General features: G+C 41.7%; 1 protein-coding gene across 1 annotated transcript in view; it reads left to right on the forward strand.

The window, feature by feature from the left end:
* The window catches only part of LOC146036041 (cytochrome P450 2A4-like), a 72,951-nt gene that overhangs the window by 46,385 nt on the left and 9,962 nt on the right, over positions 1 to 16,604 (forward strand). The window contains exons 5-7 of the mRNA XM_083159808.1: positions 8,607 to 8,783; positions 8,901 to 9,042; positions 13,117 to 13,304. Coding sequence (XP_083015934.1) covers positions 8,607 to 8,783; positions 8,901 to 9,042; positions 13,117 to 13,304 — 507 coding nt within the window. The remainder of the gene's footprint in view (positions 1 to 8,606; positions 8,784 to 8,900; positions 9,043 to 13,116; positions 13,305 to 16,604) is intronic.

The following is a 16,604-nucleotide window of genomic DNA, read 5'->3' on the forward strand; positions in this document are numbered from 1 at the left end:
GAAACTTTAAAGCAGATTAAGTTACCAAAATGTAGACAAATATAAATACAGTAGGGGAAATGTATCAATACATCAATAATAGAATACATACATATACTGTATAAGAAAAGCACATTCCTAAATCACCTAGAGTAATACAATGCAATAATCTTTGAAAACTACAAAATTATGTCAGGGCATTCCACATGATCCTTTCATTAAGGCCCTTGGGGGCCACAGTGTCCAGCCTATAAATCCATGATGCCTCCAATCTCAAAAGCTTTTTAACCCGATCACCCCCACGTGGGGACTCGGGTACATGATCTATTATTTGGTATCTCAGTGAACACAACGGGTGGTTATGCTCTCTGAAATGTACCGCTACCGGTTGCTCAACCTTCTTACCCTCCAATGCAGCTTTAATGGACGAGCGATGTGCCGCCATTCTTTCTTTAAATTTTCGACTTGTCATACCAACATAATAGTAGCCACACAAACAAATAATAATGTAGACAACAAACCTAGACTCGCATGTTAGTACATGCCTAATCTTGTACTCGATGGATAAATGAGGATGTTTAAATTTTGATCCCTGAATCAAAAAACCGCATGTAACACATTTTATACATTTATAGCAACCTGGTTTTCTAAATTTGACCTGTCCAGGGATATCATTCCCGAACCCTGTAACATCTGAGTGGACCAAAAAGTCCCTCAGATTGCGACCTCTTCTGTAACAGTTGAGAGGTCTAACACCAGAAAAACATTTGAGGTCTCGGTCTGTTGCTACTACTGGCCACAAAGTTCTAACTGCAATTGGTAGGACAGCACTAGAGGTATCGAAGTTAGATATCATGGGAAAAATCTTGGCATCTTTCTGTTTATTACTGGCACTCAAAAGGTTCTGTCTATCAAGGCCCATAGCTTTATGTTTAGACTGCAGTAGATCCTTAAGGGCATATCCTCTTTCATGAAATCTAGACACAACCACATCCAATTCAGATGATAACTGTGCCTTATCACTGTTAATACGTGCCACCCTCACCATCTGAGAATAGGGTAAACCCTTCTTCAAAGATGGGGGGTGGTGGCTGCTAGCCAGCAGCAAAGTATTTCTATCAGTAGGCTTAGAGAAAACCTTAGTAGAAATGGTAGAGTCTTTCAACATTATTTTAACGTCAAGAAAATCAATTTCATGTGCACTATGTTTAAATGTGAATTTTATGGGGGTCTCCATATCATTGATCTCACCCATCATCACCTCAAACAGTTCCACTCCACCATTCCATATCATAAACAGGTCATCTATGTACCTGCAGAACATCCGGATATGTTGACTAAATCGATGTTCAAAAAACATCGTTCGCTCTAATTCAAACATATAAATGTTCGCATACGAGGGGGCGACCGCCGCCCCCATCGCACACCCGGATGTCTGCAGGTACATAGCACCATCGAAAATGAAATAATTTCTATTAAGAATTAATTCCAAAAGGGATAGAAATAACTGAATATCTAAATCAAGACTGTCAGGAAGCTCTTTAAGGAAAATACGCATATACTCCAACCCCTGTTCATGGGGGATTGAAGTATAGAGGCTAGTGACATCCATGACGCACATAATGGTATGTGCCTCAATATCTGTCACCTGATTCAGGCGATTCAGGAACGAGGTAGTATCTTTAAGGTATGTGCTGCGGCGCATAATATGCGGCTGCAGCAACCTATCCAATAATTGAGATGTAGGTTGATATAAACTCCCCCTGGCCGAGATGATGGGTCGACCAGGGGGATTGACTGAATTTTTATGTAATTTGGGTAGGGTGTATAGCACTGGAATGACAGGACTCATCACCTTCAGTGCGCTAGCACGTTTCTGGTCAATGAGCCCCCCATTCAGCGCCTCATCTACCACCCCAAATAATTCATGCTGGTAACATTCTGTTGGATCACGCTTCAGCTTAGAATAAACTTCAACGTGGTCCAATTGTCTATAAATTTCACTACGATACTGTTCGATATCTTGTATCACTATACCGCCCCCCTTATCGGCAGGGCGGATAGTGATACTTTTATCGTTTCCCAGTTTCCTGAGTGCCTGAAATTCCACATTTGATAAATTTCGATGTTTAACAGGATTAGCATTAGTATATTTATGAACTGAATTGTCTAGCAGTCTAACAAAAGTTTTAATAGAAGCATTGTTACTGCAAGGATCAAAAGAAGATTTATTAATCTGATTAGAAAATTTAGACATTACATTACCCACATTAGCATTGGTAGAGTCCTGAAAATGTTCTCTAACTCGCATATTCCTACCAATGCGGTGTATGTTACATTGCCACTCAAATTCATTATGGTCAACAGTGGGTATAAAAGACAACCCCTTGTTCAATACCCTTTTCTCGACTTCCGACAGGGGTCTTTTAGATAAATTGAAAATCAGTTCTTGGGCGGCTTGCGACCTCTTGAACTGCCTTTCACATTCGCCACCTCGACGGGTTCTTTGGCTTTTACTGCTCTTCCTCTTGTAACCCTCCCTAAAGGGGGACGGGCAGAAGTAGAGGGCTCATCGGAATTGGCCACATTAAAGTCACTATCACTTTGTGATGATGAATGTTGGTGATTGCGATAATTTTTCTTATTGCGCCAGGTGCGCCGATTATAAGAAGGTGCTTGCCGCTGCTGCATCGGATCAGACCCAGTCAACCATCGATATACAGTATTATACTCATAATCCTGTTGGACTGTGAGCAAAATTTAGTTCTTTTAAATCGAAGTAATTCATCTTTATAGGTTTGACATTGGTTATTTAGCTTAGACCAGATTTTTTCATGCTCTTGATTACTCAGCAACACCTGATGTTCATTAGTGAGAATGTCCAATTTCTCCTTAGTGTGCTTAAGTTCCTTGCCGGCTTGCTCAATGACAAGGAGCATTAGGTCCAAGCTACACTTGTTAAGTACTGCAACCCAGCGGCGGCAAAACTCCGGGCTGGTCCTCCCAATCGTGGGGGTATTCCGGACCCTAAAGCCTCATGGAATCAATTTCTGGCGATAATAATAGTGACTGTCCGTGTAATAGAAAGTCTATTTCTCTTTTGCGTAATTTGAGTAAACGATGTGTTCACTGAGATACCAAATAATAGATCATGTACCCGAGTCCCCACGTGGGGGTGATCGGGTTAAAAAGCTTTTGAGATTGGAGGCATCATGGATTTATAGGCTGGACACTGTGGCCCCCAAGGGCCTTAATGAAAGGATCATGTGGAATGCCCTGACATAATTTTGTAGTTTTCAAAGATTATTGCATTGTATTACTCTAGGTGATTTAGGAATTTGCTTTTCTTATACAGTATATGTATGTATTCTGTTATTGATGTATTGATACATTTCCCGTACTGTATTTATATTTGTCTACATTTCGGTAACTTAATCTGCTTTAAAGTTTCAGTATTTGTTGATAAACTTTTGATATTATAGATAGTGTCTAAATATATTCTATATATATATTAATGTATCTGCTTTGTGTATGTTTTTAATTGATGTAAGGGATAGCAGCACTCCGTCTCTTTGATTTGATCTGCACAGAGCGCGCCGGGTTGTTTTGGAATGTTGCCTTGGTAACCTAGCCACGCTAAGGGTGTGCTATCGCGGCCGTAAGGCTGGATGGACGTCTGGCGGCGTGGCGTGGTTCCCATGGAGACAAGGGACGCACGCTGATGAGATCATTCTCAGTCGGCGGTGCACCTGAATCCGACACCTGGGCGGCGAGGCGGTGATTTCTGAGATGGGAGGTGGCCTGCATCCCCTTTTTAAGGTGAGCACTTGTATGTCTGTATGTTTGCACATGTCCTCCTGAAGACGGGGTGTTACTCCCCGAAACGTTGAGGTGAATAAACACGTTTGAACCCATGCTGCAGTGCCGTGCTGACTCTCCTTCTTGCGGGATTTGGGATCTGTGACTACTATTTGATTGGCGCAGGGGCACGCAGCCTATTGCTTGGAAGTTTGATGAGTGCCATACCGATACAAGATATATATATATATATATATATATATATATATATATATATATATATATATATATATGTATGTATGTGTGTGTGTTGTTTTTTGAGCACTAATTATTTTGACCAATCTTCTGTATATATATATATATATATATATATATATATATATATATATATATATATATATATATATGTCTTTGGTGGTCTGGCACTCACGCTTCGAAGTGTACTTTCGGCCAGGTGCCTTCTGTGGCAAATGTGTAGATAGAAGAAGAAATGCATCGGCACTCATGGACTTGTGTAAAAGAATTGCTTCTTTATTGTAGTATTTCTACGTTTCGGTTTGTCTCCAAACCTTCATCAGGAATACAGTTTAAAGGAACAGGTCATGCTTTTATAGTGAATGGATAAACAGTGAAAAAAACACGTGAAAACGCCCGCCCACAGCAGGCTGGTGACGTCATAGACAATTGACTGTCTCAAGACAGTGACAGTGCATAATTAATTGTAAGCTGAATAAATGACATACAAGTGAACTTACAAAAAAGCAAGGATATCTGAATATACAACAGTGGTGCATATGTTTTGTAATCACAAGATACAGTTGCGGTTAAGCACAAGAGTCAGCAAATGTTAAGACAAATTGTGAACATTAGTCCATTGTAGAATTTTATGGTTAAGTCGACTAACTCCGCTAGTTTTAGTGGGTGTGCATGATACATGCTGTAAGACAGAAAGCAAACATGTCAATGTAACATTTGGTCTATATATTTCGCAACATTTAATCAAATTTCAGTGCGTCTGGGTTAATCTTTGAAAACATAGCAAATACCGTACTGCGTAAGGAGAACTGTTTTAATTAATAAAAACTTGAAAAAGAAAGGTATTCATTTAACCCATGTGGTTGTACTGTATTGAGTTGTGCTATCCACTTAGTTTTTAGCCTTAGAAGGGTTTTGTTCCTATCGCCTCCTCTGGGATTGATTTTCACATGATCAATCATTTTGTATCTTAATTGTGCCATGTTATGTTTGTGAGTTTTAAAGTGATTGGCTACTGGTTGGTCAATAGGTACACCGCTGAGGGCTTTTTTAATAGCGCTCCTGTGCTGTGCCATTCTCTCTTTGAATGTACAGGCTGTTTTGCCTATATAATATAAATTGCAAGGGCATCTGATATAATACACAACAAATTGGCTCTTACACCCCAATACATGTTTGATTTTAATTCTTTTGCCAGTGTGGAGATGTAGAAAAGAGACAGGAGACTCTTTAGGAGCGCAGTACGGTATTTGCTATGGTTTCACAGATTAACCCAGACGCACTGAAGTTTGATTAAATGTTGCGAAATACTGTATATAGACCAAATGTTACATTGACATGTTTGCTTTCTGTCTTACAGCATGTATCATATACGCCCACTAAAACTAGCGGAGCTAGTCGACTTAGCCATAAAATTCTACAATGGACTAATGTTCGCAATTTGTCTTAACATTTGCTGACTCTTGCGCTTAACCGCAACTGTATTTTGTGATTACAAAACATATGCACCACTGTTGTATATTCAGATATCCTTGCTTTTTTGTAAGTTCACTTGTATATAATTTATTCAGCTTACAATTAATTATGCACTGTCACTGTCTTGAGAAAGTCAATTGTCTATGACTTCACCACCCTGCTGTGGGCGGGCATTTTCACATGTTTTTTTCACTGTTTATCCATTCACTATAAAAGCATGACCTGTTCCTTTAAACTGTATTCCTGATGAAGGTTTGGAGACAAACCGAAAAGTAGAAATACTACAATAAAGAAGCAAATCTTTTATACAAGTCCATGAGTGCCGCTGCATTTCTTCATCTATCTATCTATCTATCTATCTATCTATCTATCTATCTATCTATCTATCTATATATATATATATATATATATATATATATACACAACCCAATAGTGTTATTCAGCGCCCATACACAATTTCAATGAATTTAGTCTTTCCACTCTTAGTACAATTATCAACCCAGAAATCTTCTTTAGATATAAAATATTTATTACAAAACATATAAAAAACAAATGCTCTTGCAATAGAAGTATCCTCTTGGGATTGGAATCATACCAAGTATCTGACATGTTTCGTCTCTTTATGAGACTTCATCAGGGGTTTTGATACTTATAGTATGAATCTATAAAATTAGAACATAATTGTAAATATACACAAACAGGAAAGACATTGATGACAATTTATGATCATCTTTTAACCGCTTAACAAAAATAACAATGAATAAGATAGAGATGGCGAACAGAAGGGGTCGAGAACAGATGGATGAAGGAGGAAATGACTAAGATCAGTCTATCATACTAGATAACCATTAGATTAATGGATTTTTCAAAATAGGAAAACATATGTATAGTGGCATACCTTTAAGGATGTTATAATACCTAAAGAAATTTGATTGAATTTTCACAATAGGTTCTCAGTGGAACAAAAGTGTTTACTGTAAATAAAATATAATATGTTGCTTACTATGTCTCATGTGTGTTTATTTGTATTAAAAAAATAACCAATTTTTTATTATTTATTTTTTTATTTTATTTTTATTGTACCTGTATTAATTCCTTAAATCAGGATTTTTAGCAATCTTCAATTTTTTCTATTAAAATGGTAATCCTGTACATAGGATAATGGAATCAAACAATTTAATCAATTTTTTGGGGGATAATAATTGGACCATAGTAAGTACCTTAATACGTACATACATACCGTTTATGAGTGAATCATAATATTATTCTTTAGTGAATTTTCATAAGGGAATGGAACTTGAAAACCGTACTTGTGTGGGTAAGGGTAGCCAAAAGTGGCCAGATTCCTTACTTTCCAGCCTAAGGGTGGATATATTGTTTAATAGGACACTGATTTATCAATTAATTAATTATATATCATAGTATTGTCATTTGTACATACCTCCAAAAAGGAAAGTGGTCACTTATTGACTTTTAAGCTTGGATCCAGGGTATAAAAACTGGTATATGCAACCTTAGTTCACGCCTATAGATAAATATATGTGTTTTATTATCTATTTAGATCTATTTAAATCCATTAGTAAATGTATTTCCTATAAGTATTTTAATTGGTACATACCTCCAAACAAGTGATGTACTGTAGTCACTCTTTAGTTTTTTTGAGGATCGGAGTTAAAGATTCCCTAATAAGAAAATGGATGTTAAAATTACTTAAATAAAGAATCAATTGTTTCTAAGTATAGATAAGTGGGCAAGTTTTCCTTCCTCTTACCTCTCTGTGGCCTGAGCATCTGCACTCTCCAATGTCCATAGGGTAAGAGATTAGGTGTGGGCCCTATTGAGGGTATTTATAGTGAAAGCCTGTGACATCACTTCCTGTAATGTGTTTTTAATTTAATAAATCTTTTTTATTTATGTTGGGCTTTATATTATTGTTTTTAATGTGCAAAAAATATATTTGGTAGTCTTATTAGTGGCTTAGTATTTTTAGAGTTTTTTAAAATATATATTTTTTTTAAATGTTATATACTGTATACAATGTGAGGGGGTGATCTGAGTGAAAAACACAATTTGATAAGGTTTAAAAATATATGGATTACTCTATAACAAGATCTAGTGCTAGGTGACCTAGGGCCAGAAGAATACGGGTATATAAACTTTTTAAACAGTCTAAATATTGCTAATTAGACAGTCTAAATATTGCGTTCCACCTGTCCGCTGGTGGAATGCACAGCCATTTTCCAGATGTAGTGGAGTGACTTAATGTGTTTAATTTCCGGCCTGCGTTCCACCTGGCCGCTGGTGGATAAATATTGTGCGCGATGCACCTAGTTAGCGGTGGAGTGCATAGCCTGACCATTCAGGACTATGCCTCCCCCATCTTCCTGTGTGAAGCACCGCAGACGTAGTGGAGTGAAATATGTTTCATTTCCGGCTTGCGTTATATAATTTATATAATTTATATATGTACATTATAAAATGGCTGTGCGTTCAACCAGCGGCCAGGTGGAATGCAGACTGGAAATTAAACACATTAAGTCACTCCACTACATCTGGAAAATGGCTGTGCGTTCCAAATGTTCTTATTTGTGAACAAAGTTGATACAAAAAAAAAACGTAATAAGGAAAAAAAATACTCATATGGTTTTACTAACAAAATGTTTATGAATGCTATGAATTAAGTAAACTTATTATATGAAAAATACTAGAATATGGGAGCAAAGTCATTACCATTCTAGGTATTTTATTGTAAAACCCATATGAGCGGTTGGAGAATTACATAAAAATTTTAATTTTTACAAATGGATATCATTTATGAATGAGTTACTGTATACCAGGGGTAGCCAACTCCAGTCCTCGAGAGCTACCAACAATTAACGTTTTCCATGTGTTCACACAGAATCACAAGTGAAAAAATTAGCTCCACCTGCGGATCTTTTAAAATGTGTTAGTCCGTATTAAGTGCACCTGTGTACCTGCGAGGTGAGCTGGAAAACGTGAACTGTTGGTAGCTCTCGAGCACTGAAGTTGGCTACCCTTGAGTTATACTCTAATATACAATAAATTATACTGTTTTACTATATCATATTTTATTTCAGGCTCTTGGTTTATTTCCAACCTTGATGACCTATGTCCCTGGCCCTCACCAGAAAATGTTTCCATGTTTCCAAAAAATAAAAGACTTTGTGATGGACATGGCGAGGTCTCACCGAGACACCTTGGATGAGAACTGTCCTCGAGACCTCATAGACTGTTTCCTCATGAGGATGGAAGAGGTAAGTCTGTGGAAAATCCTGGTACAAAAATTGGATTAGCTACAAGAACAAAATACTTACAAAGAGTAGATGTGTTTTCTGTTGTGGCATTGACTAAATCATTAAAATATCTTACAGGAAAAAAAGAACCCAAACACAGAATTTCATGATGATAATTTATGGGGGATAGTAATTGAACTGTTCTTTGCTGGGACAGAAACTACAAGTATAACACTGAGATATGGCTTCCTGATTCTGCAGAAGTACCCTGAGATACAAGGTAATGCTGCTGCTTGTTCCACCATGGGAAAAGTAAAAAAAAAAGAGTACAATTAATATTTATTAAGTACTTTGCACTAAAGAATCTGTATTATACTTCAATTTGTAGATGGGGACACCCCACCCCACTAACACTGCTCAGCTATTTCTCCCACCATGTCTCTTTGGGCCTAAGGGGGTTATTCTGGTTGATTTCCTTGCGAGTCCTCCAAACCCCACCTGCGAATGCTCTGTGCAACCTTCCATATGCGTGCACACTAGGGAGGAAATGGTCACCGACTGCATAATGCAGTTGGGAGCCTCTTAGCACATATAAACCAAACATACATTTAGTTCATTCACAACTGGTCTCAGTCCATTAACCTGAGCATAGACAATCAAAACTCAGTAACCTCAGCATATTTGTTCTCTGCCTGGTAACATGAGCATAGTCAGTCCAAGCCCTGCATTCCATGCATAGTCCAGTCCAGTAACCTAAGTATAACTGGTTCCAGTCCAGTATCCTGAACAAAGTCAGTTCTAGCCTAGCATCCTTGGCATTCTTTTCTGTTCCTGGCAACTGATCTAGTCCCTTTCATTCTGCCAATCCAACACAATATACTAGCTTGGCCTCCACTCCAGGGACTATTCATCCACTCCAGAATTTAGCTTCACCTCATGTGTTGAAGCTACACATGACCACATGTCTCCTGCATGCTAACTCCACCACTGAACCAACCCTAAGGTCATACACTGAAATACAGAAACCCAAACACCAGACAGCAGCTGAAAATACAGAACACCATAACCGAGTTAGCTCTACCCTGTACTTTCCCGTTCTGGTATGTAATGTCTATTCCTTCATGGGGTTTTCTTCACCTGAGATGTGACGTGTGTTCAGGCTAATCAGGGAGAACAGAGCCTCACCTATATACTGTCTCAAGCATATTCTTGAGTTTTGACATGCAAAAGAGCTTAAAAGTCACCTCCCACCTGCTGAAGAATGAAAAAAATGCTCTCAAAGTCTTGAATGAGCACGGCCAAGTAAAAGATCTTAAAGGCTGCAACCCATTAGGTGAAGAATGAAGAAGCCCTCTGGAAGTCATGGGGGGTCGTGACAGCAGCAATGCAAATGAGCTTAAAGTCTGAAGCTCCTCCTGGTGAAGAACAAAGAAGATGCCATGAAAGTCCTGGGGGAGGCTGCGGCCCCCCATCTCTCTATCCCCTTTCTGTGGCTTGGCTGCCCTCCCAGGGCGCAATGAACTCTACAGACACATGTAAGATTGCAACTACTAATTTAAGCAGAAAACGCCATCTGAACGGCCATGACACTCCTGTGTTTGTCTGACCACTCCCCGTTAACACCACCAAACACTGTCTTCCTGTCACTCACTTATTCCTTGTTGTGACCACCATAGCCATTCAATCGCTGCATATGCAATAACTACATATATGTTGGATAAATATCTCTACATGGTAGAAACCATATTGTAGTTACAAAGCACACTGAATTATAAACTCACTTATATCACCGGTGGTATCACTATGAGGATGCGTGGGGCATCGGCCCCACCCAGGTTTCACCCTTCATTGGGGTGACACCAAAAAGAGCCACACCACGTACATGTGAGCAGCATCTGCACACACCTGACCGCTCACTGCCGCTAGCTGGGTCTGCATCCTCCACCCTGATGATGTCTGTTCCTGCACATCACCTTCCACTCGCCGATGTCCAAACCCCTCCTCCAACTGCTGAAAACCTCACCCTGACCCTGTCGCTGCCATTGGCACACACCTACCCATGCCACCGACAGGAGAAGGACACCTCACCACATGCGAATCGAGCAGAAAGCTGGAGAAGAGGACCGGAAGGAGACGGCGAGGCCACTTTGGTTAATACGGGGGCAGGGGACACTTACTGTGGGTAATATAGGGGTGCTGGCAGTGATGTCAGTAGGGGTGTGCGCCCCACTTCAGTCAGCAAAACCTGTTCTCAGCATCTACTCACCTCCACTGACCGCATCTGCACAACCCTGCCAGCAGCATCCACTCACCTTGGCCAGCCATGTCTGCATCCCTCCCCTGCTTTACAACCCTGTGCGTTGATGTCTCCAACCACAACCCCCCCTCCTGCCCACCAATGCCTGCACCCGCACACCCCCAACCCTCTGCTGCCGTCCGCACATGCAACCACCTCCGCAGCCACTGTCCACTTCCATGCACTGCTGCCAGGAATAAGTCACTCTGCTCTTCTACCTTCTGAGACTGCCAGCTGATATGGAGGCAGCCCAAGCAGTTAGTCCTACTGGGGACCATAGGCATGCACACATTGAGTGTTAGGGGTGCACAGGGACCCCTAATGCTGTGCCCACCCTTATGAACACTTCCCTGCTGCTAGCAATACCAGCAATACCTTTTACCTTGCTTTTTATAACTGTATTCCATTAAAACAAGCGCCCATCAATCAATTATGTACTATTACACAGTATAATTAGATTAAAACTGAAATAGGCAGGAGATTATGGTGCAGGTGAGAGATGTTTTATATTGTAGCGAGAGCCAATAGATGATGGTAGACACGCCTGATTGGTGGTGTTTGACACAACCAATGGGCCATGTTAGACACGCCCAATAGGTGGTGCTATACACACTTCTTTGAGAGTGCACCCCCTAATAAAATGTGCTGCACACGCCTATGCTGGGAATATTATGTATAAGCAGCAACATGGGGCATTATATGTATAAGTGTCACCATGGGGGCATTATAGAAATAAATGGCACCACAGGGGCATTATGTACAGTATAAGCAGCACCATGGGGGTATTATGGACCTTCTTCTGGTTCACTCGCAAAGGCAAATACCTTCTCAAATGGGCACATCCATGTGTACTGCAGGTGGGGTAGATGTGATATGTGCAGAGAGAATTAGATTTGGGTGGGGTTTTACTTCAAAGTGAGATCTAATCTTATATTGCAGTGTAAAATTAAAGCAGTTGGTATTCTCCCTGCATAGAAACAAAATTACTCACCCAAATCTATTTCTCTCTGCACAAGTTACATCTGCCACCCCTGCAGTGCAGCATGGTTTTGTCCACTTGAATTTGCCTTTGCTAGTGAACCAGAATAAGGGACCATGTCCCTTGCATTAAGGCTGCACACCCTTTTTGGAATGCACGCCTACAGCACACATTTTTTTAATTTTTTTTTAAATGTCTATGGGGGTGGTGGTACATTTTTAACTTTTTGTACTGGGAGACAAGTTACTTAGAAATTACCTTATTTGATATACAGTACAGGAATTTTAAGTTACAAGTTACACAAGAGACTCGTACAAAAACATTACTAAGATTTCCTTGTGCTGTGATAAAGGAGGGGGTTCATGGAGAGGTGTGTGTATGTGTGTGTGTGTGTGTGTGGGGGGGGGGCGACACCATGAGTTACTACACCGGGTGACACCAACCCTAGTGACGCCACTGAATATCACCTCATACTGTATGTTAGCACAGGATACAGTAAGCCCTAGTTCCAATGCTAGGATATTGTTTACTCCCTAGTTCCCTGCAGAGCATCGTATGGGCTTATAAAGAATTTGCTTTTTTACTTTAATGTACAATGTACAGTTTGACAAACAAATGCTAGCCCTATGTTTTTCATAATACAGTTTCTGTTTCTCATCTGTTCTCTTTAATTATAATGAGCAGCATGTCTTGTTTATTCAGGGTGGCCTACCCTCCCGGACTGGCTGGGAGGCTCCCTAACATTGGGCTCCCCTCCTGACCCCCGGAAAGGAGGGCAACCCTCCCGGATACCACCGCACCCACCTCCCCCCACCGCAGTTTTAAATTACTGCGATTTGCGGCTTTCAGGGGGAGGGGCTTAATATGCATATTGTGCCATTTAGCCCCGCCCCCTCTTCAAAAGACCCACAAATTGTGGGATTTGCCCTATTGGGGGCAGGTCTTCATGACTTCAATATCAAGACAAACCCCCAGAAGTGCTGCTGACAGTCTCAACTCCAGGGTTCTCCTGGAGAGGAGATTTAAAAAGTAGGCAACCCTGTGTTTATTACTGTGAATATCATTTCTGTAATTTTCAGAGAAGATCCATCAGGAAATAGACAATGTAATAGGCAGAGATCGCTGCCCATCAGTGGAGGACAGGAGTAAGATGCCATACACAGACGCTGTTATACATGAGATCCAGAGATTTGCTGATATTATTCCTACAGGACTGATGCATGCAGCCAGCAAAGACACAACCTTCAGGGGATATCATATTCCAAAGGTATTCTTATCAGAGACGGCAATACGGAACGGCTGAACAATTAGATAAAATATTTGTATTGTACTTGACTTCCCTCCCAGAATGACGAGGAGGCCCCTGAAAATTGCATCCCATTCCCCGGAAGGTTGGGAAAATTTCCTGCATGCCCTCTGACCCTCCCACCCACGCAATTCTCCCATGCCCTCCTTCTCAGCCAGTCAAATGCCAGCATCCGTGAGTCTATGTGGAAGGGGTGGGGCTAAACGTATTCAAACTGTGTCCTTCTAGCCTTGTCCCCTCTGCATTTACTGTAATGGGGGTGGGGTTGATGATGCCGAGTTTTGTCCCTGTCCCCCCAAAATGCAACCAAGAGTCTCCTTTCTGGGCTTCTCCCATAGAGAAGAAAAGAGGAATTTGGTACTTACCGATAATTCTCTTTCTCAGAGTCAGCAGGGGACACTGCAGTCTGGTACACTATTGGGGATAGAGCTGGTGTACTGAGGAGTCTGCACTTCTAAAGTTTTACAGTGGCTGGTTCCTCCCCCCCTCTATCCCCACCCAGACCCCAGTCTTAGAAAAACTGTGTCTGAGAGGAGAGAGACAGGCATTAGTAGAGGGAGAAGGATAACAATTGGTTAGACACATGCATAACCTCAACATAAAACATCACACATAACTTGAACTTTTATGAACAACATGGCAGGAGAACAGACGCTGGGTGGGCGTGCAGTGTCCCCTGCTGACTCGGAGAAAGAGAATTATCGGTAAGTACCAAATTCCTCTTTTCCCCTTCGTCCAGCAGGGGACACTGCAGTCTGGTAGACTATTGGGGACCATACCAAAGCATTTACTCCCGGGGGGAGAGCGGAGGGACTCCTGCAGAACTGCCCTGCCAAACAAAGCCGCAGAGGTGGCAAACTTATAAAATCGCAGAAAAGTATTGGAGCCGGACCAAGTGGCCGCTCTACAAATTTGAGAAATAGAAATACCTCTAGAAATTGCCCAAGAGGTATTAACTGATCTAGTGGAATGAGCCGAAATCCCAGAGGGGGGACGCTTTTGAGCATGACCATATGCCTCACGAATAGTGAAACAGAGCCAACGCGCCAAAGACTGTTTTGACGCTGGCCAACCACTTTTCTCTGCTCCGTACAACACAAACAATCAGTCTGATTTTTTAATTGACTCAGTCCTGGATACATAAACCTGCAATGCACGAACCACGTCCAAAGAACTGGATCCCTCTGTGAAAGCCGGCACCACAATGGGCTGGTTGACATTAGTCTTGGTAACCACCTTAGGAAGAAAATCCTTATTCGTCATTAACTCCGCCCTATCCATATGAAATACTAGAAAAGGGGCCCGACATGACATGAGACCCTGCGTGCGGAGGCCAGGGCCAAAAGCATGATAGTCTTCCAAGTGAGGAACTTCATTTCTGCCGACTGCAGAGGCTCAAACACATTGGACTGAAGAAAACGCAGCACCAACAACAGGTCCCAAGGTTCCGCAGGAGGAACAAAAGGAGGCTGAAGGCGCAAGACTGCCTTCAGGAACGTCTGAACCTCTGGGATCAATGCAAGCCTTCTGTGGAAGAAGACTGAGAGTGCAGAAACTTGAACTTTAAGAGATCCCAATCGGAGTCCAGCTGCAAGGCCCACCCGCAGAAAATCCAACAAACGGGGGAGACTGAAGACCGCCTTTGGACATTTTTTAGATTCACACCACTTGACATAGGCCCGCCAGATGCAGTGATAATGTTTTGATGTGACAATTTTTTTCATGCACTCATCATATTAGGGATCACCGCAGGTCAGCCTCAACAGCCAGGCCGTCAAACGCAGCCAAGGCAAGTTGGGGTAAGCTGGATACAAAAATTAGAAGACTCTTTTTGCGCTAATAAAGAGGGGTCGTCTGTATAGAGTAGGGGGATATTACCCTTAATCCCCAAAAGACAATGTATATAAAAAGTAATTTATACTCCTAACATAAGCGCTCCCTTTATGGACACACTAAATAATAAACTGCTATAGGTGTGAAGTCTCCTATTCTACCGTGAGTAAGGGTACGCCACCCCATCTTTTAAAGAAACCGTTATATGCTTTTATAAATATTTGCAATAGTGAGTCCTGGTACGCCTGTGTTGACCTACGTATATGAAATATTTGGATTGGATAAATACCACCCTACATATTTGTTTGTTTTTCTCTTGTTTTTTCTGACATCAATTTGAAACCCTGAGCAAAAGACTGGGAGAAGTCGGAACCTATTGAGAATCAACTACTGGAAAAACTATAGGAGGAAAGTATTCTCCGTATATATATTATTTAGTGTGTCCATTTAGTGTGTCGCTTATGTTAGGAGTATAAATTACTTTTTATATAAGTTGGGGTAAGCGACTGGACCTTGTAGCAGGAGATCTGGACGGAGTGGATGTCGAAAAGGAGGAGCTGCAAGGAGAATGCGGAGATCTGAAAACCAGGCTCTCCTTGGCCAATCCAGAGCAATTAGGATCACACCTGACCCTCTTTTCACCTTCGGAATCAGAGGGAACAGTGCGAACAGGTAGGCCAGTGAAAAGTCCCACCGGATTGAGAGGGCATCCACCGCCACTGCATCTGGATCCCTGGACCTGGAGCAATAAAGAGGTACCTGGTTGTTCAGCCTGGACGCCATCAAGTCTATCTGAGGCTTCCCCCATTTGTGAACCAGTTTTGGAAGACCTCCGGATGAAGAGCCCATTCCCCGTGGTGGAAGTCCTGTCGACTTAGAAAGTCGGCCTCCCAGTTGTCCACCCCTAGTATAAAGATGGCAGAAATTTTTTCCGAATGAGCCTCCGCCCATTCTAGGATAGGTCTGACTTCCCTGCATTGTCCAATTGGACACGCACAGCCTTTCCTACTAAAAAGTAGAGCAAGCCGAATAGCCCTCAACTCCAGAATGTTGATTGGGAGATGCGTTTCCTGTAGGGACCACAATCCTTGGAACACCTGACCTTCCGTCACTGCTTTCCAGCCCCGAAGGCTGGCGTCTGTTGTTAAAATGGTCCATGTACACACTTTGAAACTCCTGCTCTGAAGGAGGTTTTGTGTGCACAGCTACCACTGAAGGGACTGGCGAGCCTCCCTGGATAGGACAATCTTCTTGTGTATGGTGTGGTGGGACCCCGACCACTGCCCGAGTAGACACCACTGAAAAGAGCATGTATGGAAAGGCCCGAAACGAATCACCTCGAAAGCAGCGACCATGAGGCCTAGAAGATGAGTGCACAGGTGGGCTGAAACCAGTGGCGTAACTACCTAATTGTCGCCCCCCCCGCCG

The sequence above is a fragment of the Crinia signifera genome, chromosome 9 (assembly GCF_055691185.1).
Source record: "Crinia signifera chromosome 9, ASM5569118v1, whole genome shotgun sequence".
Classification (NCBI taxonomy): Eukaryota; Metazoa; Chordata; class Amphibia; order Anura; family Myobatrachidae; genus Crinia; species Crinia signifera.